General features: G+C 44.7%; 1 protein-coding gene across 1 annotated transcript in view; it reads right to left on the bottom strand.

The window, feature by feature from the left end:
* Positions 1-18,732, bottom strand: part of crtac1b (cartilage acidic protein 1b) — a 25,850-nt gene extending 7,118 nt beyond the window's left edge. Inside the window, exons 1-8 of the mRNA XM_037122573.1 lie at positions 18,415-18,732; positions 15,281-15,471; positions 13,003-13,199; positions 12,467-12,603; positions 7,970-8,126; positions 5,740-5,874; positions 5,502-5,644; positions 429-565 (exon numbers count right to left, since the gene is read on the bottom strand). Coding sequence (XP_036978468.1) covers positions 429-565; positions 5,502-5,644; positions 5,740-5,874; positions 7,970-8,126; positions 12,467-12,603; positions 13,003-13,199; positions 15,281-15,465 — 1,091 coding nt within the window. The 5' untranslated portion in view covers positions 15,466-15,471; positions 18,415-18,732. The remainder of the gene's footprint in view (positions 1-428; positions 566-5,501; positions 5,645-5,739; positions 5,875-7,969; positions 8,127-12,466; positions 12,604-13,002; positions 13,200-15,280; positions 15,472-18,414) is intronic.
* Positions 18,733-19,052: the final 320 nt, after the last annotated feature.

Raw genomic sequence — 19,052 nt, forward strand, 5'->3', positions numbered from 1 at the left:
ATTGACCCACTAGCTCATGGCCACATTCATCATGACTTCTGCATCCTGTTAAGAAAGACATGCCAGATCAGATCCTTTATTCAGACAGCATGGGTTTATTCTACTATTAAGCCCTAACAATTGATATGTATCATGTATTGCATTTGAGAGCTCAGCTCATTAATATTATCTAGAGAGGAAGCCAAACCGTGAGCCAAAAAGAGACCTAAAACTGTCTTAATGAAAGACTCATTCATGTGTGGAGGAGGAGGCGGGATGCCAGACTAGATAAGTATCCTTGGCTGGTAATTTTAAATTCTTCTCAGCTTCCTCCGAGCTCGGTTTTAGAATATTAAATCAAGACACAAGAGTAGTTCATTAAGCTCATCACCTAACTGCTTTTAAAACTCACTACCATACTTGTGTGCATGTGATTATGGAGTGTGTACCTAAAGAGCCTGTTGGCAGATGGACCCCTGTAGGCGATGTTATTGAAGAAGACCTCCAGCTCGTTGTCATTGTCAAAGTCTGCAGCGATGACGGTGCGAACCGGGGATGGCATGGAAAACTTCTGGGACGCTATGTCCTGAGAAGAAAGCAAACACATGGAACATCAGTCACACACACCCGCAATTGTATGCATGAGGCATTTTTTTTCCCTGTGGGGTGAAATGCCTTTTCAGCAGTAAAAGCTACAAAAAAAAAAAAAAAAAAAAAGCAGCAGCAATCACAGAACACAAAATTTTAAACACAGACAGACTTGGCCTGTACTGCTGATGTATTGATACACAAAATATATCTTTGCCATGCTCGTCTTCTATTCGTACACATTACACTTTAACCTCTTGGTTGTCTTTCATACACTTCATATAAGTCTGTTTTCTTATATTTTCTTTTTTGTGTGAGTTCCATTTTATTTTAACCTTTCAAAGAACTGGTTATGAAACAGTCTCAGTTAATTAGTGATGACTCAGTATGACCAACATACCCAAACAGGACAATCGGCGAAAATTTGTTTAATTCTTTATGGTTATTCCTTATTCTTTCCACTGGGTCGGATTCTGAAAATCCAAATAATTTTTCCTGGTGGAGTGCTGAGGACGAATTTCAGCGAGAGGCTGTCTAAAGTTACAGCTCAGCTAAAGTGGATGCCAGTGATGTTTACATCCCATTTGGCGGATATAGTTCTGTATTTAAGAAAATACACTCACCCACTCTGGGCCACTTGATTGTGCAATTTATATTTTATATAGTATTTATGTTTACAATTTTTTTATGTAAATGCTTGCTGCTGTCTAAGTCTAAAACAATCACTACTGGTTTGCCATTGTCTCGGTAGCTAGCTAGCAAATGTTCAATGTTACTGCTATATAGTGGAATAGTGAGCGTCCATGCTTTTCGATCTCCTTTGAGATGGCAAAAGTGACACAGAAATCAACACAGTTGACGACTGCAGATTGGAAATGTCTTGCAGTGTCTGTCTGGATAAATGCCTTGCACAACAACTGATGGCGTTTGAGGGTATTGAAGGGTCTCGGTCATAGTAAGAGATTTCAACCACCACCTCATGTAACTGTTTTCAAAACTGGAAAAGTAGATTTAGGTGTAGAAATTGGAAAATGAAATGACCTTAAATACCAACATTTTGCAGGAGAACCTGTTGTTACTACGGCTTACATCCTGTATGTGTTCGGTCCGACAACACAACGTTCCAACCAACCGGTGGTGCGAGCTGAGCTGATCGCTCGAAAGTCTGCTAAATAACACGAAGGTCACAAGTTCAACCTCCACAACAGACAGCATGTCCATCAATAATCCAGTCCTTGAGTTAGACACTGATCTGTCATCCCACAATCACCCCTGCTAGCAGTTTCGTCGAAAGCCGAAAGATAAGAACAAAGGCCCGTTTTACATCCGCTGGCATCTGAAAAGTAGACTGCAGCTCTCCTGCCTGAAAAAAAAATAAAAAAGTCCCCTCAGCGAAGGAGTTTTTGCACGAGAAAGTAACGGATATCTCCTCGCTTCAGTGACACGGTGATAAGTCGGGGAAGAGTTATAGAGCGGCCCTTCACTCCCTCCAGTATTTACTCCCTGTTTTAATTATAAGGCTCATAAAGCCGGTGGGGGGAGGGCGAACAGTGACCTTCTGCTTCTCAGGTGAAGGAGAGGGGATGGCCAACTGAGGCCGCGAGGGGAGGGAGGGACAGTTCTTAATTTACTATATTACTAGGTGGATGAATAGATGTGCCATCAGAAAAAAAGAAAGGGAGTCCCACCAAAACAAATATGGAGCATAGAAGCATGAGATCTACAGAAGTAGAGGGGAGAAAGTTTGTTTGAAAAGTGCTCTGTGATTTTCTATTATGAAACTTAAAAGGGAAGGTAATTATTCTCAACTTTTGTAAATGTGTTATGACAAGGAATTCACTGTTTTATATATTAATCTTTTTTTTTTTTTATAATATTCCGAAAGTGTAGATATTTAATTGTGTGCACTGTGTACTATTTCACTGCACTGTTTTATGACAACAACTTGTGTACTGTACACTAATTTAGTGTAAGAATTGCTCCGATTTCAGAACATCATTAAGAGAAACCCCTAGTTATGTTTTCCTTCTCTTGAAATGCATTTTTAATATGTGTGGGTGTGCTTTTGTGTCGAAGTGTTAAACCTTTTGCAAGGAAAAACCTGGGCAATAGATTTTAATTAAAGCACAAACAGGCCTAATCGGCACTTTCCACTCCCCGGGCAAGCTGCTGTTTCAGCCCAATTTAATTAGCGGTTTACTGGAGTGATACAACGGCTTCATTATGCATGCCAAAGGTCAACACGGCGAGTAGGAGTGTCAGCTTGTGTGGAGGGAAGGGGTCTTGAATGTGTTGTGGGCTCGTGATTTAACAATCTTGGTTTAAAAAAAAAAAAGAAAAAAGAAAGAAAAAAACATCAGGCAGCTAATTCAATTTGTCTTCCATGCGTGTTCGTGCGCGCTCGCGTGTGTGTCCCACTGATGGAACTGTCTCCGGGGCTAAGCATCACACATTAACCCCTTATCTGACCCCTATAAACATGTCTACTGTGACGTTTATCTCTTCGGTAAAAGATGCAGCCGTAGGTGCTGACAGATAGATCACCGAGCACGAAAACCTCCGCAGATTTACAAGCACCAGGGCTCGTCTCCGTCCCTGCCCGCTCTTTACTGTAATACACATACACGCGTGCGCCGCTGCCTCGCGGCGGCAGTCTTTAGAGTCGCTGATTCGGTAAATCACTGCGCGTCCGTCTTTAAGTCCCGCTCAATCTCAAAGTGTTCCCCCGCCGACGAGTGCTAATTCACCAGCTGTCCGTTAGCATAGATAACTGTGAGTCACAGAGTGAATGGGGGAGATTTGCTGTTTGAGTGTTGCCTGTTCATTAGTCACTGATTCTGAGGTGAGAGTTAAGTAGAGAGAGCCACAGTCTCACTCGAAAACTCACCTGCATCATCAGCGTACCTGATCTACTGATGAGGGAGTCCCTCAACACAAAGACTGTAGAATCTGGTCCCAACCAAACTTCAGGGCTGCTACTTCAGATGCGTGAGTGCTTATTCAGTTTGTTTTGTAATGTGGGTCGACTAAAACTTTGATCAATAAATTAAAGCCTCAGTGTGCTTCAAACAAAGTGCTTGTTAGACTAATTGCGCTCTGTATGAAACATTCATGGTGGCGGAACATGGGAGGGCTTAATCTGACTGCATCAGATGATTCCTGGTCACAAAACCAATAATCAGACTATCGTGTCCACATCCTGCAGCCACTGGTCAGTCATGCAGAGGTGTGAAACTCTTTTTTTTTTTTTAACACTTCTTGCAAATACTTCTGTCACTTTTTTGCACGAGCCTGTCCTCATCAGAAAAAGTCAAATACGAAAGCAGCTCATCGCAATCCATATTTGTCTGACAGCAACCTCTAGCAGCTGTGGTAGTTCTTACAGCTGCAAAGGAGGAGGTGAGGAGTAAAATTATAAAGCATCAAAAGTCTGTATGGCGCAGGGATGGGAGGGTGGGTTAAAAAAAGCACAGGTCTTCAATTCAGGAGAGCGCTGTCCGTGTCCAGATTGAAACCAGAGCTCTTTTAACTTGGTAACGTAGTGAGCAGGGTGGAAATTTCACGCCGGCCCACACTTTGGCCTTGATGTCCAGTGGAAAAAAATCAATAACTCAGAAGGAAAACATTGTTAAAACACAAACGAGGACTCTTTCTTACTGTAGTAACACATGCTGATAACTGTCATTTAGGTATGAGAGGGTGTTATTTTGTGTGTACAACTGAAAGTGCAGTGATGGGATGTAACTTAAGAGCTTTACTGTAGTAAGTACTGAAGGACTGATTTAAGATACTTTACTTTCTTTTCTTTTTATTCCAGCTTCACCTTCTAACCCGCTATGATTCAGGGGGAAATATTTTATTTTTGCTTTCATTACATTTATCTGACAGATTTAGATAATGCATTGGTTACTTTTATACCAGGAGATAGCGTGGGAGATGAGAAAAACGCTGTTTTTCAGATTTCCAAAAGTCTGTGTTTTATAATTTACAGTAGTAATGCTTTGTGGTAGTCTATTCATTCATTTAGTTCTGTTCTGCTCTTATATTTATTACCCTACTATAATAAGGTGATGGTGTCTTGTAATCCAATATATATAAAAACAAACTAATGGTGCACTCACTCTTGGCCCGGTTGCTCCATACCGTGCCAGAGCACAATTGTCCCACCCTCCCAGTGCCCTGCTGGCCTACACTCACATTGTTCCAGCCCCAGTCAGGCCTGAGCATGGCAACCTCTTGTACATATAAGTGTCCATTTAGCGTACCCATGCTTGTGCTTGTGCTCGTGATCAGGCGTGAGTACCCATACCATAGCGAGGCAGTCCTGGAGAAAATCGTTCATCAAAATGAGCTCCACCTCAACCAGCTACAACAGTAAAATCCTAATCCTGAGTAATATTAATACAATGATATGATATAACAGTCACGGGGGACATTTTACTGTGCTGACAACCAACATCGACACTGGATGATTTCTCCAGTGCCCCTGACCAAGGCACTGGCTAAGATCTGGAGTTTGTCCCAGGACGCATACACTGCTCCCTGCTTCCATGGGATGGGTTAAATACAGAATACCAGTCCTACTGTGTTGTGCATTGTATGATGTGTGACATGAATAAAGATTCTTCTTTATCTTCTGTAATGCCCAAAATACATTTTCCTGATTGTAATTACATACTTTTACGTACCAGTAAGTCACATTTTGAATGCAGGATCTTTACTTGAAACGGTGGCGTTACAGTGTGGTGTCAGTACTTTTACTTAAGTAAGTAGCTGAATACTTCATCACTGTGTGTCCCCCCACACTGGAACAGGTATACATTTTGCACATCAAACCATCGTTCGAAGCTTAATGATACTTTCCATCCAACACTGCTAAACTTCTTTATATAAGTATCGGGATTTGTCTAACCAAGAAACAACCTCTGTCCCACCTTGAACTTCTGTTTGCGGTTATTCATCTGCATGTACAGGCGATGAGGCCCATTCCAGTTCCCGTAGACGATGTCTGTCTTGCCGTCACGGTTGAAGTCTGCCAGAGCGACCCCTCTGCCGTGCTGCATGGGGTCCTCCACACCTACAGGGATATGGTAATACACTCTGTTGTACACCAGGTTCACACGAACCGATCCACAAGGCAATGATGTGTTAAACTGCGCGCGCCGCTCTCACCAGCCTGCTGCGCCACATCAGTAAAAGTTCCGTCTCCGTTGTTCCTGAACAGGAAGTTGGGTCCGTACTCGTTGTCGCAAAAGACGTCGGACATGCTCTGACTGACAATGGGCCCCACCACGACACCTCGCCCTCCTGCACAAATGGAGAAACAGAGACGGAGAATTAGCCGGTGAGAAAAGAGATTGAACGGCGAGTATGAGGGGAAAAGGAAGCAGGATCGGTGAGGGAGAGAAATCAGCTTCATAACAAAAGTGAACGACGAGAGATCATTACTGTTTTTCCAGGCCATTTCCCCCTGAGCAGAGCAGGTCTTTCTGCTGACACAGACTCCGACTCTGATGGGCCACACACACACACACACACACACAAACACAACTCAAGCACAAGCGCGGACAAACACAGAAAGACAAAGACGCGACACACGCTGGGAATCTTTTGCATTAACCAAAAACTAACAGTGATTTTCTCCTCACGAACAGATCTCGGTGACTGTTCAACACTCTCTCAGTATCACCGCAGGATGTTCCAATGACATTCGATAAAGTGGAGTGTCTCGCTGAAGTGTCTCATCTGAGACCAGCGGAGTCTAATTATGGAGTTGAACGGGGCTTTGATTGCCCTTCCAGTGTGCAGAGTCAGTGCTGTGAGTCAGGACTCGCTGCTGATTTACTGGCCCGCTCCATCAGCCCAGACAAATATCACTCGCCCCCTATGGCCATAAACCACTAATGTCTCTCCGGAGATATGTAACCATTAGATATACAACTTCACTGACTGTCCCTCTGCTCTGATTAACGGCGGTTTGATGACAAAGCCATCCACCGTACATCACTCACAGTCATTCTGGTCCAGCCCACTCTGCCCCTCAAATGGCTTGGATGACATCCTGCATGCAGAAGGATCGGCGCGTGATGAAGATTGATTCTGTTACGCTCAAACACAAAGTCGTGTCCCGTTTCCTAAAACTTCCTCGGACAGGAGCGTCAAGGACTTCTCGGCGGTTACAATAAAGTATCATCAAGGCAGGTTTTTTTTTTTTTTTTACCCATGATGATCTCTATCATCAAAGAAACAAATCATGATGAAATCGTTCATTTTGGCATTTATTGTCCTCCTCTCCCGCAGCGTAGCAGGTATCCATCACAGGGTTAAGTGAAGTGTTGATCCAAGCGAGGGGAAGTGAGCCGAGGTGAGGCGATAAACTCCACTGCTATTTTTGATATAAATAATCTCAAGGTCATCCATTCAGTTTCGGATTCTTTAATCAGAGTAATTCCTTTGCCCGCTTCTGTTCAGATATTTATTGTCCCTGCAGAGGAAGAGCTATTGTGGCAAGCAAGGCAGGGGAAAGAAAAAAAAAATAAAAAATCAATAAAAACACATTCAAAGTTGAGAGAAATAGGAGGCATAAAAATGGTAAACACAACGCACACATAAAAATTGCAACAAAGAAGCACTACTGCTGGCAACTGAAAGTCTGTGAAGTAAAAAAGTGACTTTGAACCTCTTACACCACATTTTCAGAAACATGTGCCTTCCTTAAAAAGAAGATTTTAGGTCATACGACGCTCAGAGGGTTCTTGGGTGATTTGTCAACTGAAGTGTGCGACCAGGAATCATCCGTGATTTTACCGGCCACCCTGACAATGTTGCCTTGCACACTTAAACCGCCAGCTTGTAGGAGGGTATCACAATAGTTTAAGCCATCTCCTTTCTTGCATCTAAAGCAACACTGACTCTAACGCGTCCGTGTTCTTACAGTAAATACGCAGCTTCAGAAGTCTTGTAGAACCACAGCAGGCTGTGACGGATGTCATCTCTGGGCCGCTGAGCTGCCCTGATGTATGCGTGTGTCGCCCTTCGCGTCCTCTGACTTTGACTGTAGTAAACAGCTGACAGGGCCGAAAGAGCCCACGAACACTTCTGCCTCTCTCTCCAGTCATCCCTTCCTTCTCCCACGCTTACGCTCGTCATGTTCTCCCTCTTTCTCTCACTCTTTTTTTTTTTTTTTTTTTTACTTTCTGGCACTCCTCCAACTCTCCCTGACGAGCCTCCCCATCAAGATCGCGCTCCGGACCCACGTCCTATATTTCAGACTCTCCGGGTACAAGAACAACAAGCTCATGCTCCTCTGCGGACGTCTGTGTAAATCAGGCTGAAGGTCCAGTGGTGCTGCAGGTTCTTGTGCTGAGGGTGTACGTCACACACATCATTTCTGTGCACCTACCGGTGAACTTGTTGACTCCGGCCTGCTCTGCCACGTTGGAGAGGGCGATGACGCCCTGTGAAAGGTCACTCGCTGCCTCATCCATTTCAATGAGAGCATGAGGACCCACGTTGCCACTGGCATAGTTAGCTATGTAGATAGCATAACGTCCTGTGCCCTGGGGGGAAAAAAAGCACAAATATGGTTAACATTTATTAAAGGAGACGTATTATGCTTGTTGACAGGGCTGCATTTTTCCTGAAGTATATACTTTCTCCACCCGAAACACTCTGTTAGTGCCTGTCTCTTACACAAACACTGTTGATGCTCTGAAAAACCAGTCTTTTCTGTTTGATGTAAAATGCATCACTACCAAAGTCGGTCTGCTGACCAGAGTCAATGTTTAAAAACTCAAGGCTCAAATCACGGAGAGATTTATCTGGCGGCGACGGGTTTAATCAGCATTGTGTGAACTCGTTCGGCGAGGGTTTGAATGTAATGGCTGTTCATTCATATGTTTAAGTCCCTAACTAACTGCAGTTTTAATGTACTGTGGTTATATCTTTAATATAATTAGAAACGGAATGGGCATGTGTAGCTTCATAAATCATTTGATGATTCAGCAGAACTCTTAAACAGTTAGCTCACCCATTTTACAGAAAAGACATAAAATAATTGGTGTTCTCAGTATTTATGAATAGTGTTTAAACTTAAAAGTTAACAGCCGCCTTTCTTCTTTTAAACGGACTATATGAAGTTCCGCTGTTAGGGGGGCTCTACTTGTTGAGAGGAGTCGCAGCGACTGGAGTGTCTCGGGCGAAACCAGTCACATCAGATTCTGCTCTGATCTGGAGCTGTTTACTGACAGCTGGAGAGCGCAGAGATTACTGTTTAAAATTTTGGGATCAAAAAAATTGATTTGTCTTCACTCCTGTCTATCGACCTGGCCTGCCTGAAGCAGTGATCCATAGAGCTGACCTCTTTTATCTGTGTTTCTGTCGTCCTACGGTAATAAATGTTGACTGCTGACTGGAGCTGGATGGGAAATGTGCTTTATTTCATGGATACATCACAGAGGAGAGGGGTGAAGAAGAGGAACGAACCGGAGTGTCTGGTGCTGAATAGCGAGAGTTCACCTGAATATTAACTCAGACACTCTCTTTGTGTGCCGTTGTTGGCTAATGTTAGCTCAGAGCTAATGTAGTAAAGTGTGTGTAGTTGGCTGTGTGCAGCAGATAAAAGCTGCATGAGTAAGGCAAATACACATACTTGCTCCTGCAGTCAAACTCAGGTGAATACAGCACTGAACAACCACTGTGGTGTATGAAAATGTGTCTGAAGAAACCCAGGCTAAATGAATGATGTTTTGACATTGTATTCATGTAAAGCTTAGTCTCGTTTGCTTCCCTATCCCAGAAGTAGCGACGGCGACCTAATGAAAGGCACAGTTAGTTTGAGTCATGCCATGCTGGGTCGAGGTGAAGTCCGAACAAATGAGTCCTGAGTCTTCTGCGGAAGATGGCGAGTGATTCTGCTGTCCTGTCATTGGTCGGAACTTTCTTCCACCACTGAGGTGCTAGGACAGGGAAGAGTCGCGACTTCCCTGATCGAGCTTTGTTTTCTCTCAGCAATGCGGAAACCAGCCGGCCAGCTGATATAGTGGAGCAAAATGCTCACACTGGGGTGTGTGATCTGACCGTTTTTTTTGTCGGTAGACGGATGCAGTTACATTGAATGCCGTGAAGGAATCAGATGCAGGCCGCTACAGGAAGCCAGTGGAGGTCACTGAGCAGGGGCGTCACATGGGAGAATTCAGGCAGATTGAAAACGGGGCGCGTCACAGCGTTCTGGACATGCTGCAACAGTTTAGTCACAGATGCTGGGAGTCCAGCCAAGAGCAAGTTGCAGTAGTCCAGGTGGAAGATGACCAGTTCTTGGACCAGGAGCTACGTTTCATCCTTTGTGAGGAAAGGCCGAAGTCTGCGGATGTTGTAGGGTGCAGGACAGTCTGTCGTCGAGGATTACGGCCAGGTTCCTCGCAGTTGACGAAGGCGATACTGTGACATCCTCGGGATAATGTAAGTACACAACTCAACAAAATATGTTACAATGAAATGGTCATTTTTAGACATTTTGATACAGGATTCCCACATATATCTTCAGGGGAACTCTGGAAGGACACATTGCTGCTGATTGTTTTTAATCTTTAATTGTTGTGAAGAGCACTGACAAAATTAAATTCACCTCCTTTGCATTTGAGTGGATCAGATCTTTTTTTTTTTAAAAAAAAATGGCTAACTACTAAACTATGGTTAACTAACTAAATAATAGGGCTTTTTAGAATATTTTTTATGTTATTAAATATTATTCTAAACAACCACTAGTATAGAGTGTTTGGATGGTAACCAGTGTCTCTCCTCCTCCTCCTGTCATGCAGTTAAAGTGAAAATCCATCTTCTGGTATCCTCGCCCTCTTTATCCAATCAGGACAGAGCCCATAAAGAGGCGGGACAGAGAGCAGGATGCTCCTTATTTCTGGTATTTCTTGTTGTTCTCCCAGTTTCTTTCACCGAATTACACACACTATTTGTAATAGTAGTGTAACAGTTTTTTTTTGTTTTTTTTAAATGCACAGTCTCACCTTCTCCCGATCAAATCTCTTCTCTCCCCCTTTATCTCCTTTTACCTTGTTTCCTACCCTTTACCCCCTCTCCCTCAGCCTCTCCCCTGACTCTTTCCTCTGCCTCCCTTTGGAGATTAATTTCACACTCCATTATCAGTCAGAGTCCCTGCAGACACAAACTCACAGACGGAACCACACTAATAGACTACACACTCGGTTCCAATGAGCTTTCCCACCAGGCCTAACATATTTCAATCAATACAAACACGTGCACACATGCAAAAACACAGCGCACACAAAAGAACCGCGAACGCCATTCCGCCACCGTGGTGTTAACTTTACTGTATTTTCACGAGACACGAGAAGCAAATGAGACTCGTTGATGTAAATGTCATGAGGCGTCACATGGCCTGCTGAGGCGGGAGGAGGAGTGGGTCGCACTCACGCACGCACACACACACACACACACACACACACACACACTCAGACACACTCAGACATGTCGAGAATGAACTGCGGTGAAAGACCTGAAGGCCACTGGCAGTTACTTAACAAACTTAAAAGTCAACGATTTTTCAATAAGTCCTCACCCAAGGCTAATTTCTGTCACCGGGATTGGCCTCGTGAATAGTGTGACATGCATGCCTGCGTGCTGGTGACGGCGTGGCCTTTACGCCCGTCTCCACAGCCATCGCGGAGGAGCCCAATCTAATTTGAAATGTATATTGTGCTTTTTTTATTTATTTATTTATTTATTTTTTTTATCAACCGCATTTCAATTATTCTGGCTTTCGAAATCCACTTATTCCCCGGAAGCTCTGTCCTGCCTGAAAGTGAAGCGATCCATCAGTTCAGCGTGAGACCCCTCAATATGTCACCTTCATCAGTTTGGGAAGAGACTAATGATGAGACGTCACTTTCAAGGAGACTGGGAGGGATGAAGCCCTCGGATGACTAATTATCCCTCTTTTCCTCTGAGTGATAACACTTTATTTACGAGCGAACGGGACCGGACGCGTTAGCCTCCTAGCACGCTTTGATTTTGGCCCGCGTAACCTTCTTTCATTGCTCCAATCTGTTCTAATAAAACTTGCTCGGCGGTGGGGAAGTGCGATCGCTCTGTTTTTTTTTTTTCCCCGTCAGTCTGCTGGAACTAGCGCGGAAGAACGCGCGTCTGGGTTTTTGGCTTCCTCTGAAAAGCATTATGCCATTAAAAAAAGCAGATATCTCTCCAATCAGTTTGGCAGCTGCACAGCCTATCAGTGCTCAGTGAGATGGGACTGTGGTTAAAAAAAAAAAAAAAAAAAAAGCCATTGTAATCCCTACTGTCCTCTCTCCCTACTATTACTTTCTTTACCCCGTCCCCTGATTGGAAGTGAGAACTCTACGCGTGTGTGCGAGATAAGAGACAAAGAAGGAATGTGAGCGTGTCAGTCAGAGACAGAAAAAAAAAAAGGGGGGGAAGTAAAGGAGGTGGAGAGAAAGGAAGAAAACAATGGGAAAGGGACTGAGGGAGAGAGGGAGAAGACGCTACGGGCAGAAAGCAGTAGTGTGCAGTCATCACTCCTCCCCTCGTACGATGTTCTATAAAACAAACGAGCCCTGGCTTCTGTAATTACAGTGGTGCGATGGACAGAAGAGAGAAAATGGCACACCATTCCCCCAAATGAACTGTCATAGCACATGCTGAGAAGGGCGGCGTAGGCAGGGCATGAGTTATCACTGGTAAACAAACAGAAGCACCCATGCATGCACGCAAAAGACACTCAGGGGAGTTTGTGTCTGTGTGTGTGTGTGTGTGTGTGTGTGTGTGTGTGTGTGTGTGTGTGTGCATATCTGCATACCCTACTCTGTGTGTGTGTGTGTGTGTGTGTGTGTGTGTGTGTGTGCAGTACCTTTCTGTCCACACAGGCCACTGAGCGCCCAGCCATACGGTTGGCAACATCTCTGTGTTCGTTAATGTCGTCGTTCAGCAGATCTTCAAAGCGTCCATTACGGAACTTAAACAGCTTGTCAGAATATGTCGCCCGACCTTGATGCGGGGAGAGAGACGCAGAGTTCAGCAGAGGCGAAGAACTGTGCTGAGAAGTAAAGAGGCGTTACGCAACACAAGAACCGTGGGTGACTGGAAACAGGGAGAGCAAGGGGGCTGCCGTGGCTGCGGGTGACCCCTCTCATTTTTTACAAAGATGATGGAGGGGAGGTGTTGCCGTGCGGGCAGCGCGCGCTCCGAGGCTCTCAGGTTGATTAATAGCAGCGCAAAGCTTATCTGTTATCTGACGAGGACTCAGATGAGATAAGCTTAATATCTGCTTACTGATACTCCTGCTTTGCCTCTGTGCAGAAAAGACATACAGCCCCTGTGTGAGTGTGTTTTTTTTTTTTTGTTTATTCTTTAATGAAAGCATTACTGTAACAGACTGTACCGTACCAGAGAAGGCGTTGTTGGTGTTGAGGACATAAATCTCCTCCCGGCCGTCCCCGTCGATGTCGCACGCCGTCACCCCGATGGCGTTGCCGTGCCGGTCTCTCAGGGCGTAGAAAGGGGAGCTGCGGTTGTCAACGGCGATGTTGACAAGCCTCTTCTTCTCCTTGTCGTACTTCAGCACCAGGTTCGGGCCGTTGTAGCTGTCGACGGAGCGCCGGAGAGGGAAAGCTGTTACACCTTCATTTCATCAGACTGACAGCAGGAATTTGGAGAGAAGTGCGGCACTTTGTTCAACAATTCATGACTGGTAACTTTCTAGTGCAGCCAACAAATTCCCAAAACAATGTGTATGTTGCTTCATTTGTAGATAAAGTTACTCTGGATTCTGGTGTGCAGAATACTGGAAAACTGGGTTTTTTGAAGCCCCTGAGAACTGTGCGAAAGTGCCGAAGCTTAACGGAGAACACCTGTTTGTTGTCTGTATGTACTACTACATGTGTAACCGAAAGACCAAGACATTTGTTGGAGCAGAAGTTGACAAGTTTTTTTTAAAAAAAACAAGTAAAATGTGGAGTAAGAAAGAGCTGAGCTAACCAGGCCCTTGTTGCCCGCTCTTAATACCTATTTGCTCGACTACAACAGCTGCTCCTAGCATAACCACCCCACAAATTAAAAACTACAAACGCTCAGCGGTCAACTTGCAAGGTGGGAAATGTAGGCAGCAGGATCTTCGAGACCACATCTCTGGATTTGCAGGATCTCAAAGAAAACGTCAAACTTTCTGACAATATTATAGTAGTTCAAGGTAGAAAACCTGACAAAAAAAAGGTGAAACAAAGTGAGTTGTGGTTCTCCACCAAGTCACTTTTCTGAGTGGCGTGGTTTTAAAAGGACATTCGCACAAAAGAGGTGCACACTTTGACACTGACAAAACTGTGAAAATGCCAAATTTTTAGCATCGTAACGTGTTTTTCTTTACTTCATGTAATTTCTTCCTTTACATGACCAAAGTATTAAAAACTAAGTCAGTACTCTTTAAACTAATGTTATAATCATTATGTAAACATTTGCGATTGAATATGCAACAATCAAAAATTCTGAACTAAGAATATGACGCTGCTTTTCCACTACATCAGGACTGTGTGGGTGTGGCTCGATCATGTTTATTGGTTTGACAGCTGGTTTGGCCTCATACGCAAAAATAACCACCAGTCATCAGATCTGGATTCAAATGTGGCTCAAATCCTGATTGACATCATCTTATAGGTGAGCCAGAAGCCCAGTGAGAAGAGCATGGACAAGAATTACAAAAACAAAACAAAACACATTTTTTTTTAAAAACATTGCAGTTAAAATGTTTTGTTCATGGAGGAGCACAGCATTTAGGAAATAAACTTTTCAGGGACTTTAAAGTCAGCGTGGGTTTTTATAATTTATAATCTATAATCCCACTTTCCTCAGGATGTCAATTAAATTAGTCATCCTCTTACTGCACCAGGGAAGGGTGAAGCAACGGCCTGTAGTCAAAATCAAATTTTGGCTAAATATTAAAACTCCAAATGCCTCTTCGTAACTTTGCACATTTGGATTTACATTGTAAATGCTTTTGACATATTTTTGACATCGGTAGTCTGTTAGGGACAATGAAAGTGACACAGAAACGAGGCCACAAGGACAAAAACCTGATCAGCGCCTCAAACACTCCGATCTGTTCTGACCGTCATCGTGGCCATGCGGTAAACCACATCAGTGCAATATGAAACGCTATAAAAAAAGCCAAATGACATCCTCTGTAAGGTTTAGTGATGCCCTCCTGTCCGCGATACCTGCTGAATAGGATGTCTTGGCTTAAATGACATTTATTAAGCAGGGTCATTTTGGTCCATCTATATTCTGTTAAGCGATGGGAAATTCATTACTGCCTCACTGGATATAGGCAGGCTTGCCAAACTGTTCCCATCACGGGCGCTCTATCCAATCACATCCATATTCATCAGCTGACTGAGCCTCATGGCGCCCTCACTCATCTCTCAGCTTGGACTCTTTTGCCTTTGTCTTCAACCTTTAGCTTGGAAAATGACAGTGCACTTCCATTTTAGCCTCCACTTTAGAGTTTGATATTACTCAGCGGTTAATTAACTGCTCTAATTGTGTGTAATGAAAAAAGAATTGGAGTGCTTGTAACGCTCTATAAAGAGCGAGGGGACGTAAGAGATTTAGGGTTCACAAAGCTTGAATTAAGGTAACTTTAAGTGCCTGCCTCCCCCCCTCTTTGTCTCACCCGGCTACAAACATCTCCAGGTCTCCGTCCCCGTCCACATCAGTGACGGCCACGCCGTAGTTGAGCTGGGTGGGGTTGTTGTCGTAGTCGGGAGGAAGGACAGTCTTGGTTACAGCCGAGAACATGGGCTCCGATCGCTGAGCCGAGGAGACGGCGGGCAGGAACAAAGCCAGCCACAACAACATCCTCACCTAAAGGGAGAAACACACAGTGTGAGGAAGGCTGCCGTCATGCTGTTCGTCTCCGCGCAGCTTCAAAGGCCCCTCGCACTTTCTTCTTTTTGAAAGGAGGCTCCAGAAGATTTCATGTGCTGAGCAAAAGCGCAGCAAGTCAAAAGAAATTCACATGCAACACTCTTCGACCGGACCGCGACACAGATTGGTGCTGGCAGCCGACTCGGAGGGGAATCAAATAAAATCTGTAAGTCATACACTTGGAAAGTGCAACACATGCCCTTGTTGCTAACACTCCCGATCCATCGCGCGGCAAACATCAGCAGATCGTTGGCAGAGCTTTCTGCTATACTCAGACATAAAGATGAAGATATAGCACCGCAATCAGCAGCGTTCTGCGGGGTTAGATCTGAACAACCCATCACAGGCCGACAGGCTGAGGAAATAAAGGACAGAAAATCCATACGTGGAGCCAGGGCATTAGCCAGAGGCCAAGTGAGCACAGAGGAAACCAATATGACCCGATATAACAGACATGTGCTGCCGTTTCCTCAGAGACGGGGACCAGCTCTAAATTAGGGAAGTTCTTTTGAGGGGCTGTGTGAAGTGCACGCGTCGTTCTAGTGTCAGTAGATTAAAGGTGAACATGAAGGAATCCATCCAATAAACTTAAGTGCTGGCAGGTGGAGGTGCTGTTACTGAAAACACAGAAGGGAAACACGCCTGAGAGGAGAAAGGAAAAGAGGAAGGTCACCTCCTTTACGGCAACAGTAAAGGGGCCCATCCTCAACAGCACTGCAAAACTTGACACACACACACACACACACACACATACACACAATGCACGAGCGCGGGATGGCGTTTACAAGCTGACAACTTGATTTGCTCTAGCCGCGGATTTATGAATGCAGCCTCCGTCATCATTGCACCTGCGCTGCCACCGAGCCGTTCCCACACACTGCTGCAGATTCTCCCTTTTTACTGCTGCGAGTGTCCAGGTGATGTATGGCTCTTTAACATCTCCCACAACAATTCAATTTCAGATAAAAAAAAGAAAAAAAGAAAAAAAGAAACGCACTGCTGTTTGAGTAATACTCTCAAAAGCACAGCGGCAGGGAGAGGATGCACCTCGGCTGACACCTGCAGAAATATGGCCCGGGCTAATGCTAGCCCTCCTGGCGGGCGGCGCGGCGATAACGGCTGGCCAGCACCGCCGTTAGACTGTGGCTGTTAGCAAGAGGGGTTAATTAACAATACCGGGGGCTCAAGATGAGGCGTTTTCTCCCCCATTAGTGTGGGATGTAATGACAAATGAGCTCAGCTGTTTGAGACAACACGAGGCGGCTCATATACTGCCTGTCTGATAGGGGTAGCGAGCAATAAATAAAAGAGAGGACGATAAGAAAACCTGAAAGTGTTGGAAAAGGGCACAGGAATATCTTTAATGTGGGGAATTCTTTTTAAATTCGACAACTGGAGACACAGGGTGTACTTTTAGTTGATTCAGCTACTTTACCTCAATAACCAACACAAGTAACACAACACAAGACAGGGCTGCTTCCTGTCGTACTGCAGCAGGACAGCGGGCTAACGTCAGCTCATCACCAGCCCAGAAAAACCCAGAAAAAAGTCAAGTATTCCCGAATAATTCAGCGATAACAACGTAAAGAAGGCTGTGGGGGGAAAAGGACAGACGAGTGCTTGAAACCATTGGGGACCATTCTGATAAAAATGGTGGAGCATTACATTATCCAGTCAAGGACGCACTGTTCACTGCGGTAAAGACTCCCCACTTTGAGTCGCCAAGTGAAGTTCCAATGTGACTTCTTCTACAAGTAAGGACTCACAAAGCACTCATCGTCTGCAGGGTCAACAACACGCCGCTCTCCTACAAGAACACCAAACATCAAATGAAGTTGTTCGTAATAAAACAGTCAAAGACCATGAAATGGCTTGGAAGGAGAGAGAGAGAGAAAAAAAACATGCTGTTTGAAGCAGAGAAATGGTTTTTGTTGGGTTTTTTTTCTCCGATGTGGTTATTTATGTTGGCATTAAGAGGCCATTACCACAGCGTGCAACATCAGCATGTGCCTCGTGGAGCGTTCAAGCCCGGCTCTGATCCTGATAACACTGCGACAAAGAGCACGGGCAACATCTTCAGTCTCAAACGCACGCTTCCAGAAGCTCTTCTGTGTGAAGGACGCCCTCACTGCAGAACACACACACACACACACACACACACACACACACCCATAGCTGTACCAGGGCCAATGAATTACACTTGAACAATCACTTTGAACAATCAACAATTGCCATTAATGTTAAGCTCCAATTCATCCATCATTAAACACTGGGGGAGCATGAGACAATAAAACGCCTTCAGTCCAGCAGAAACACAACTCACTGCAACGCCTCATCTGCTCCACAGCAACACACCAGTGTAAAACATGTTTTATGTCATGAGCCGAACATCATTTGTAGAAAGTTACTCACTTTAACTTGAACAGCCAACTGATGCATAATATTGAACAACAAACAATATGACAATGTCTTATAATAATAATAATAATAATAATAATAATAATAATAATAATAATAATAATAGCATCGCTCCATATTTTTAAATTAAAAGATAGAATTAAATAAAATTGCACATCTTTAAATGAGTATAACAAGTAGCTACAAAAGCAAAAGCAACTCATTAAAAACTAAGTAACTGTTGGTAAATGACCTGAAGGAAAGTGCAAACATGACAAAAATCGTTTTAAACAAGGGATCTTTGCTGCAAGAAAGAGTCTAAGCAACAACAAAGACGCCTGCGGTCGTGTTTTCCTGCTCATCGGCAGTTTAGTCTCTTTTAATTAATGAATCCACTTTGTGTGAAGCGGCTTTAAATCCTTTGCACTGACTGCAGGTGACGATAAAACACTCTCCCGAGAGCTAACCTGACTGGAAACTGACCAGAACGCGTCTCACTCGTTGGACTTGTGATTTGCTCTGACAGGAAAGTTGCGTTCAAAGCCGCGCGGAGATCAACTTTCTACCGGCTCAGGCTGCAGCACGTCCCAGCGGAGCGCTCCGTTACGGCCATCCCGGACCCGGAGGAGGCTCCAGCTGCGGGAGAACTCACAGGCGGGTCGGTACTCACAGATGCAGAGACGCTCGGAAACTCCCGACAAAAATCCTCCAGCGGCTGACAGCGGGCAGGAAGAAGGAGAGAGAGAGCGAGAGAGAGAGAGAGGGAAAGGTGAAAGAAAAAAAAAAAAAGATGAGATAGACAGTCAGCTAATTGTGCCGTGGACACCAGCGGTTATCTCAAGGGTTTTTCCCACTTATCCCCTTTACACAACTTCAAAAAGATTTGCTTTATGAAATCACTTGTGTGATATTTGAGCCAATCGCCGGGCGGCTCGCGAGGTATTTTAAACGCGCAACCAATAGGAGAGCTGGGAAGCAGCGGGTGGGCGTGTCCCCAGGTGTCCATCATGAGACGGCAGCGGGGCGCAGCTGGGATGGAGATGCGGGGGGATGCGGGGCCTCCTCGGCCCAGCTGGGATGCTCTGACTCCTGCCCATCCATGTTTTGTTTACTCTTTTTTT

Source organism: Acanthopagrus latus, chromosome 15 (genome assembly GCF_904848185.1).
Source record: "Acanthopagrus latus isolate v.2019 chromosome 15, fAcaLat1.1, whole genome shotgun sequence".
NCBI classification, from domain to species: Eukaryota; Metazoa; Chordata; class Actinopteri; order Spariformes; family Sparidae; genus Acanthopagrus; species Acanthopagrus latus.